Source organism: Myotis davidii, unplaced genomic scaffold (assembly GCF_000327345.1).
Source record: "Myotis davidii unplaced genomic scaffold, ASM32734v1 scaffold299, whole genome shotgun sequence".
Classification (NCBI taxonomy): domain Eukaryota; kingdom Metazoa; phylum Chordata; class Mammalia; order Chiroptera; family Vespertilionidae; genus Myotis; species Myotis davidii.
The window spans coordinates 6,421,298-6,430,711 of record NW_006293088.1 but is presented as its reverse complement, the minus strand read 5'-3'; the positions used below and the strand labels follow the sequence as shown (position 1 = coordinate 6,430,711).

Genomic DNA, 9,414 nt, shown 5'->3' with positions numbered 1-9,414 from the left:
GTGGACCATCACACTCTGCTAGGAATATAGGGTCTGGTCCAGACACACCTATTTATTAGTCTTTTTAATGCTCTTCATGCTGAAATGTTGTATTAATTAACACATCTCACCCTGGCCCATATGCTCAGTGGTTAGAGCGTTGGCCTGTGGACCAGAGAGTCACAGATTCTATTTCTGGTCAAGGGCACATATCTGGGTTGCAGTTTCGATCCCTGCCCACGGTCAGGGTGCATGTGGAAGGCAACCAATAAATGTGTCTCTCACTTTAATTTTTCCCTCTCTCCTTTCTCTCCCTCCCTCTCTCCCTCTCTTTCTCTGTCCCGCCCTTCTTCTCTCCCCCTTCCCCCTCCCTTAAAGCAATGAATTATTTAGTTGCCAATTATGCCTAATAATACTTGGAGAAACGAAAATTTAAATAACATAATGAACAGTAATATTTTACATTAATTGAAAAAAAAAGGGTAGTATGTAGAGATGATGTGACAGGTTTCATTTCTCTTCCACTTATGAGCTTTTTCTATCCTGTAACCCTCTTGACTCTATGTTCTAGGTGCTCTCTTCTCACGACCTCCCTAGGAAAACGCTTTTTTTGAGAATCTTAAGTTTTAATACCTCCAAGCATCAGCTTATCTTTGTAGTATGTGGAAGGGCCACACGAGAATGAAGCCCAGTTTGCCACTGGTGCCACCGAAAGGCCGCCTCAGAGTCTGCCATCCCGCTCCCTCACTATGTGGCCTTCCCAGGGGTCCTGATGCAGTTGTAAAGCATTGCTTTCACATCGTGTTTAGCCAAGTCCTGAATTAAATGTGGTTACTACATAGCCACTAATAATCATTAAAATATTATCCATCTGGTATTGGTTTTGCCCATTTAACATATTTGCACTAAGAGCCTTAAATTTGGAGTGGGATGGAGTTGCCTAGGTGAATCAGTTTTTTTGAACTTTCACTATTCTAGTTAAGCAACTGATGTATTTTATGGAAAAAACCTACTTGGTTAACTGATGTCTGAATGACAATGGTATGTTGACTTTTGTCCTAAAACCTACTAAAAAGAGCAGCATGTGCGCTGGCGTTAGCTCTGGGGGAAAGGGCAGGTTGACTCATGTTGAGAGAAGACGCAGATCCTTTTAGGGTTTCTGTAAATTCTCACTTGGCCTGCATAGGGGAGACACAGCTGTAGACTTCACCTGTCACCCATGGTTGCACCTGCTCCAAGCAGAGCATTGGACCAGTACATATCAGAGATCACCCACCTCTGGTGGGTACCATGTATAGTCCTCAGGCTCAGTGAACTAATGTGGAAGGCAAGGAATTCCTTGTCCTCCTCTCTCTACCCCCTATTCAAAGCATTCTTTTTCCCTTTTTTCTTGGGAGAGTGTGAGATGTTCTTTTTTCTTTAATCCTCACCCAAGGATATTTTTCCATTGATTTTTAGACAGAGTGGAAGGGATGACACAAGATAGAGAGAGAAATATCAATGTGAAAGAGACACATCGACTGGTTGCCTCCCACACAAGCCCCCACCAAGGTTGGGATCGAGCCTGCAACCGAGGTTTGTGCCCTTGACCGGAATTGAACCTCGAACCCTTCAGCCCACGGGTCGACTCTCTATCCTCTGAACCAAACCTGCTAGAGCAATGTGGGATGTCCTTTTGGTGCATATTTCTATCTGGCACTAAATCCTTGTATTGAGGATGCTTTAATTCTTCGATTTTTATTTCAGACTTTTAATAGGTAAAGAGAACAATAAAACCTCACTATTTGTGAGAACAAATAAACATAGCCCACTGATTCAACAAATATTTCAGGAGTATCTTATATATCTCAAGCCCTGTGGGAGACACTCACTGTCCTTTGGGGAGACAGGCATATAAATACATTATTACAAACAGTGAGATCATCACTATTGAGAAAATACATTCCTAGTGCTGTGGGGACACAATTATTTCCACGAGTCAGGATAGACTCTTTGCAAGAGGTGGCATTTGCATCTACTCATAGCTGGTCTGAGAGAGACTCCTAGTCAAGTACGCCACCCACAGGCTGTAGTACTACCTTGTAGAAGCTTGAACCTGCCAAATCTTGTCTATACAAAACAACTTAATAATTTTTATTCTCAGTGAAAAACCACAAAGGAACAGGAGTTCACTGAATTCACTCTCCACACTAAGGCATTCTTGCATATACGTCCACATAGCTAAGTGATCAGGGTCAGGTAATTTTTAATTATTTTTGAAATAAAATGTAAAATACTGTCGCTGAGTGATAAGGAAAATGTTTTGACAAGGATATGTAAATAACTTGCTCAATTAAAAACTCTGCTTAAGTAGGCAGTTTCCATACCATCCAAGTCAAGCTGTTACCACATAGATCCTGATGAAACCATTTAATGAAACATTCTCCTCCTTATTTTCCCATTAAGCTTTTTGCATCGCCACGATGAAGCATTCTCCACTGAACCCCTCAAAAATAACGGCAGAGGAAGTCCTCTGGGCTTTTATCATGTGCAGAATGTAAGTGACATGGACTGTTTTGCCAGATGTGTTACGGGTTTGTGGTACCTTGAAGTGGCTGGTGTGAGGCAGTCATGTGTGGGCTCCTTTAGGGTTTCTCAGAGCGGGAATCTGGGAGAATAGACAATGGAGGGAGTGGCCAGAGCAGTGAGCTCATCCTCCAGGACAGAGCAGCTGGCCTTCTGTGAATTACTGAGGGCCTGGCGAGTCCTGTCCAGGTTCATCTGCCAATAAAATTTTCCATCACTTGGAATGTAGTGAGTTGTTTTTAGTGTTTCCTTCATAGGAAAGTAAGCATTTTAGTATGAGTTTTGTTAAAGTTAATATATTTATTGTCCTTTAAACTGTAAGGTACTTATATTGTTCAGTTGCAAGTAAGATAAAAACTATTCAATACCTTTGTAACTAAGATTCAGATTGTCTTTCTTGCAAATGATTCTATGATGATCCATTAATGCCCCTTACAGCTCTTTCATAAGTGGAGTAAGAAAATAGACCTTCCATCTCCTCTAGGAAGATTCACTATAACTCTATTCACAAGCATTATCCTCATCACTATAGCCAACATTCCTCGAGAGCTTATTTTGTGTCAGTTTCTGTTAAGAGTGCTTTTTCATGTCTTAATTCATCTAATCCTTACATTTATGCCATAGTTGGTTGTAATCCCCATGTTACAGCTGTGATAACTGAGGCACAGAGCAGTTAAAGCCACTCACCCAGGTTGCAAAGCTAGGAAGAGGTGGAGGCGGGGTTTGAAGGCACAGAAATGTTGCTCCGGCTCCAGGGTCTTCACTACTACATGAGACAGTCTCTCATTCCCTTGTTGACATGTCTACTCTCTAAAGTACGAGGGGAAACGCCAACTCCAGAAGTGGAACAAGCAAACACAAAACACTTTTCTTTTTTATGTTTAATTGTATAAATATGAGCCTGCATGTATCCAATAAACATTGGCTACTGTGCACAAGGACTGTGCCTGGCTCCCTGGGGAATGCACAGGTGAATTACAGATTATCTATTCCTGAAGAGCTCACAATTCCGATAGAGAAATAAATGCTTATTTATGTAACAAGATCTATAGACATTAGAAAGATATTTATGAAGTGCAGTGGGAGTCAAGAGAAGGGGAAGTTATTTCCACGATACTTTGAGTTACTTTTTTTGTTGGGGGGTGGATGGTTGGGTATGGAAAGGAGGTGAGGGCACTACTTGGAGAATATAGTATAAATAAGGAAAGGTGGGTCAGACTTGGCATTGTACCTGGCACCTGGTGAACAGCCCTGTTTCCCTTATTGTTGTTACTGTTTGAGCTGAGCCTTGAAGTCTAGGAATGACTTAGAGATATGGAGGTGTGGAAGGCCTTGCAGGCAGGACTGCAGCCTGGGCCATCTAAGGTCGAAACAGAGGAGAGAGTGGGTGAGTTGGATTAAGTGGAAACAAGTATATGGAGAGCAGCCGGGGGCAGAGATCGGTTCAGGCAGATGGTGGAGGGTCTCAAATGCCTGAAGCTCAGTAAAGTTACCCCAGAATGAAAACCAGAGAGGAGCCCCTAGCTTATCTTGGGGGAGGCGTGCAGAGTAAAATACCCAGCACATACCCAGCTCAAAAGTGCTCAAGTTCTGATTGCAGCAAAAATGCCTCGAATTATAATAAATCTTCCCTTAATCTAATTTGGCTTTTTCCCTTACTAGATTGCAGTGGAGGTCACTGAATCATTTGTGGAATATATCAAAACCAAGCCTATAGTATTTGAAGTCTTCGGGCATTATCAACAGCACCCACTTCACCTGCAAGGACAGGATCTTAACAGGTTTGGGCCAGATGAGCAAATATTTTTGTTGATATTATTATCGTTGTTACTGTCACTTGCTGGAAAGGAGGAAATCTTTTGAGGGATTAAGATAACTAAATAGCAGTTTTATGTTACTCGATGTTTTCTCTTTGGAAACGTCACCACCTTTTTTTCTACGCCACCTAATCACTAGTTGTAGGTAGAGCACATTGAATTTTGCCAGGTGGCCTTGAGCACCATCTTTTTGTAGGAAGAGACTTTGAATAGGACCGAAAGTTGAAGTGACCGGGCTATACCATGAAATTGTGTATAATTGCTCCTAAAGGCCCAGAACTTTATGAAGCATAAGTTCTAAGTGGAGACATCAAAATTGGTGAGGAGAGCAACGGTGGGGACTTTGGGATGATGGCAGAGTGTCAGTGTTAATAGAACAACTTTCCTACTTCATTTATTAGCTAAGACTTAGAAGGGGACTTTTATTAAAATGTCTTAGCCTCAGTTATACTCTGGAGTTATGTCTGGTATCTGATACTATGCTGGAGTTGAAAGTTCAAACCATCTGTGTCTAGAGGGGACTTGAACGTGCCATTATTAGCTCCATGAGACTCTTTTTATCTTAAGAACTTGGTCTTCCTTCCTTCACAGTCCTCCTCAGCCATCTCGACGATTCTTCCCTCCGCCCATGCCACTCTCCAAGCCAGGTGAGCTCTCGCTGCGTGCTTCGCATGATGTTCTGTGTGTAAATACATCTCTTACTCTGAATGACTCCTCCAACAAAAATCATATTCAAATTCCTGCTCCTTTTTCTATGTATCCTTACACATTCTTGTATCTAGCCAGAACTGGAATTCTTAGCTCCTGACTTAAAATAAGCAGTAAGAAACAGCAGGACTCCATTCCTGCCAGTTCTCTGGTCTTGTTAATTTTCATAAGCTCCCTGTTTCCAAATCTCTCCGCTTTGTATGTAACTCCCCGTAACTGTCAAGGGGCTGGGCGTTGTTTTGCATACTAAATTTATCCTGCATGTTCATTTATCATGTTTTGATTTTTCTTTGTTTATTTTCATTCTTTTCCTCGTTGCCCACATTCCCACCCCTCCCTGTGCTCATTTCCCACTTCTGTCCTCCTCATCTCCATCCTGCCTTCAGACCATGAGAGAAAGACTGAGCTGATTCGGTTTCTCGTGTCTGGCTATGTGAATGTGCATGCGTTGGACACATTTTCTGAGCACGCCAGTGTGCTTGCACCCTCCGCTGCTGCCACCTTCCAGGATGGGGCGGACCCCCCGCCGCCTTTTCTCTTTCTGCCAGTTCCCAGCTGCCAGAGCGAGAGGGTACCTAAACGAGATGGTTAGTAGGTAAATTAGCTCTGCCTTAGATGTAAAACCTCAGGGGCTTGTCCCAGAGCCTGGCTTTCTGTGTGAAACACAGACCTCTCTGCTACTTGAACTGACTGCAGAGTTGAGCACATTGACGAGATCCTGTCACATTTGCTTAGAGAGATTTCAGGAAGCACCCTGTCTACTTGTGCCTCTTTCACTCCATCCTGGGCGTGAGGGCTCCTTATATTTGTTTGTTTGGTGTCTTTGCAATAGTATTTTTAAAGATTTTTACTAGTACATGTTTTTGGTTTTGGTTTTTAATGCTTCTGGTTTTGCTTCCTGACCCTTAGATGACTGTCAGAATCATTAACCCTATTTTCCTCTTGACTAGCGTTACCAACTCATATGGGAGTCAGCGGAGTGGGCAATGCTGACAGGCTACATGTATGAATAGTGCTGTGTTACTCAGAAAGCCTCTTCAGATACATTGTTGTGGATCCTCATAATACCTTTCTGAGATAGCAGGCGAAATATTATGATCTACATTTAATAGAAGAGGAGACAGACTCATAGAGATTAAATGATTCAGCCAAAGCTACATGGCTCTTTAGTGGTTGGACAATATTTCGATCCCCAGTTACTGGACTCTCACTCCAGTGCTCCCATGTTCTGAGCAGAGGACCCTCTTTGTATTGCCAGAGTTTAGAGTTTCTACACAGTGTTTTAAAATGCCCATTATGTAGAACCTAAAATTCTTGGAAATACTGGATTTTGATTAATGTATTTAATCAGTACAGTTAAGAATATGGAATTTAAATCTGAAGAAAATGTGTAACAAGAGATTTACAGAATCTTGTTTAGAGATCAGACCAGTGCTTCCCAAACTTGTCTGTACATTGGAATCACCTGAGGAGTTTCAAACCCCTCAGAGGATTGGGTCCCACCCCAAGAGATTGCGGTTTAATTGGCGTGAGGTGCCTGGGCTCTGCATCTTTGAGAACCCCAGGTGACTCTTATGGGCAGGGAGGTTCAGGAACCACTGGGTGGGAGGATAGGTCTGTCTCCCGTGATGCTACTGCTCCGCATGCCACAAAGTGCAAGCGTCTTTGTGAGAGAGAAACATTAATTGGTTGCTTCCTACTCATGCCCCTACTGGGGCAGAGATTAAACCTACAACCAAGGTACATGCCCTTGACGGAAAATCTAGCCTTTGACCCTTCAGTCTGAGGGCCAATGTTTTACCACTGAACCACCAGCCCGGACGAAACTTGTTTTCTTATCGTTAGATAATTTGTTGAAAGGGAGAAAGATCCAGATTCTCCCTTTCCTTGTTCTCTGAATTGAGAGGTCCTGACAGTTGATGTTGGCGTTTCTCTGGGTCTTCCGCATTGAAATCTATCCCCTGACTCTTGTTGCCTTTCCCAAGCGTGTCCTTGAAGTCTGACATTAGAGAAGCTTATACTTTACTAAGTAGACTTGGATCAGATTTTGACTTTTTCTAAAACTTTTTTAAAAGTTCCAGCCACCAAGTTAAACACCATGAGCAAAACCAGCCTTGGCCAGAGCATGAGCAAGTATGATCTTCTGGTTTGGTTTGAGATCAGTGAATTGGAACCTACAGGAGAGTAAGTCCAACTATCTAAACTTTTAAATAATTTCAAGTTTTTCAAAATTAGAAAATGTAATTTTGAGCCTCTATTCTTATTCATGATTCATTGTCAGTTTCGAATTCCAGTTTCGAATTGAATGTTGGTGGTCTTGCTATTATTCTTTGAATCAAACGTTTGTCAGAGAAATGACTACTTAGTGTAATAATTTACCTTCTGATTAGCAACAGCAAGATCATGGCGCCTGCCACTTTATTAGGAGGGAAGACAACCTACATAGTGAGTTTTATCAGCAGCAAAGAGAGAAGCATTTTGCTCATAATATGGTCAAGACTTGCATTAATAATCTCAGTGAGAAGGTGGGGGACGGTGTTTCCCTAAACTAGGATTTCTCAACCGTGCCACTATTTGGGGCCACTTAATTCTCTGGTGTCAGGGGCTGTCCTGTGTGTTGTAGGATATTTAGCCACAACCCTGGCTCCTACCCACTATATGCCAGTAGCACATTGCCAAACATCCCTGGGGGACCAAAACACCCCCAGTTGAGGACCATGGTCCTAGATCAAAATGATCAGCATCGGCCTACTTTCTCTGTATGAGCGGTATTAGAGCAAGTGGTAAATGTATCAGTTATCGTTTTCTCTAAAATGCTCTTGGAAAAACACACAAAAAAGATCCCCCTCCTGAAATAGAGTCAAGGGGCTATGTTAGCTAATGTAGAGGGTAGGGGATGAATGTTATCCTGATGACCCTCTGTGTATAATGCTAAGTACCACCACCATCACGCTCATCTCCATGAAACAATTACTGAGTTCCCACTATGTGTGAGGTCTGCAGCTGTCGATCCTGTGTGTAGTTGTCAGTAGAGACATCGCTTTAAGCAAAGTGACTTCCTATAGACAGATCCATCATGTGATTATGGCTTGCATTATGAGGGAGAGGTAGTTACAGTTATGCTTTCTACTAAATTAATTTCTGATTCTTATAACAGCATGTAGAATCTAAATGATCTCCTCTCTCCTTGTACTCCCTATTGTAGTATGCATTATTTATGGGTATCTGTTATGCAAGGGACTGGGATGGAGCCAAAAGACATTACTATCTTGTGAGCACTTAAGTCTAGTAAGGATGAAGAGATATAGACATGTGGAAACATTTACTGGATGTGAATGACCATGTGATTAAATGCCTGAATGGTGAGAAAAACGTGGATCGGAGTTTAGAAAAGCAAAAACCAGCGGGGGACAGCAGTCAGGGAAGACCTGTGGTGAAGTAGAGGAATGGGCTTGTGCTGAATATGTCTGTCTCTTCTGCTTTTACTGCCTATCTTTCCCTTGCATTTCTGTTGTTACAGGTATATCCCAGCTGTGGTGGACCATACAGCAGGCTTGCCCTGCCAAGGGACATTTTTGCTTCACCAGGTACTAATGTGGGAGCAAAAGAGACCTAGGAGGAAACACACACACACACAAAAGTTCAGAATAAGCACCATAACTCTGATTTTCTGCTTTTCCTCTCCATTTCTAAGGGATGTGGAGGTAGTGGGACATTGTCCTGTTCTTTTTTATTTTCCTTTTTAATATGCTTGTTTTTAATTTCTTCCTCAGACTTTGGTTTATATATACTCTTGCTTTTACATATAAATATATTATACAGCCCTAGCCAGTTTGACTCAGTGGATAGAGTATCGGCCTGCAGACTGATAGGTCCCAGGTTTGATTCCAATCAAGGGCACACGCCTGGGTTGCAGGCTGGATCCCCAGTAGGGGGTGTGCAGGAGGCAGCTGATCAGTGATTCTTTCTCATCATTGATGTTCTATCTCTCTCTCCCTCTCCTTGCCTCTCTACAATATAATCCAACATCCGTTTATGATAAAAACTCTCAGCAAAGCTGAAATAGCGGGGACTTACCTCAACATGATAAAAAGCATATGTGACAAGCCCACAGCTAACATGATACTCAACTGGAAAAAGCTGAAAGCATTTTCCTTATGATCAATGTACCTGTCCAATTTCCCAACACCATTTATTGAAGAGACTGTCCTTACTCCATTGTATGCTCTTGCCTCCGTTGTCAAATATTGAGTTGAATGGCTTGGATCGATTTCTGGATTCTCTGTTCTGTTCCATTAGTCTATATGCCTGTTCTTGTGCCAGTACCAGGCTGTTTTGAGTAACG

At 42.3% G+C, this 9,414-nt stretch overlaps 1 protein-coding gene across 14 annotated transcripts in view; it reads left to right on the top strand.

The window, feature by feature from the left end:
* KIF1B (kinesin family member 1B) overlaps positions 1-9,414 on the top strand; it is a 123,849-nt gene that overhangs the window by 89,266 nt on the left and 25,169 nt on the right. For all 14 annotated transcript variants that reach the window (XM_006766734.2, XM_006766738.2, XM_015565896.1 and 11 more), the window contains 5 exons: positions 2,425-2,515; positions 4,207-4,325; positions 4,953-5,008; positions 7,145-7,253; positions 8,590-8,656. In XM_006766734.2, coding sequence (XP_006766797.1) covers positions 2,425-2,515; positions 4,207-4,325; positions 4,953-5,008; positions 7,145-7,253; positions 8,590-8,656 — 442 coding nt within the window. The remainder of the gene's footprint in view (positions 1-2,424; positions 2,516-4,206; positions 4,326-4,952; positions 5,009-7,144; positions 7,254-8,589; positions 8,657-9,414) is intronic.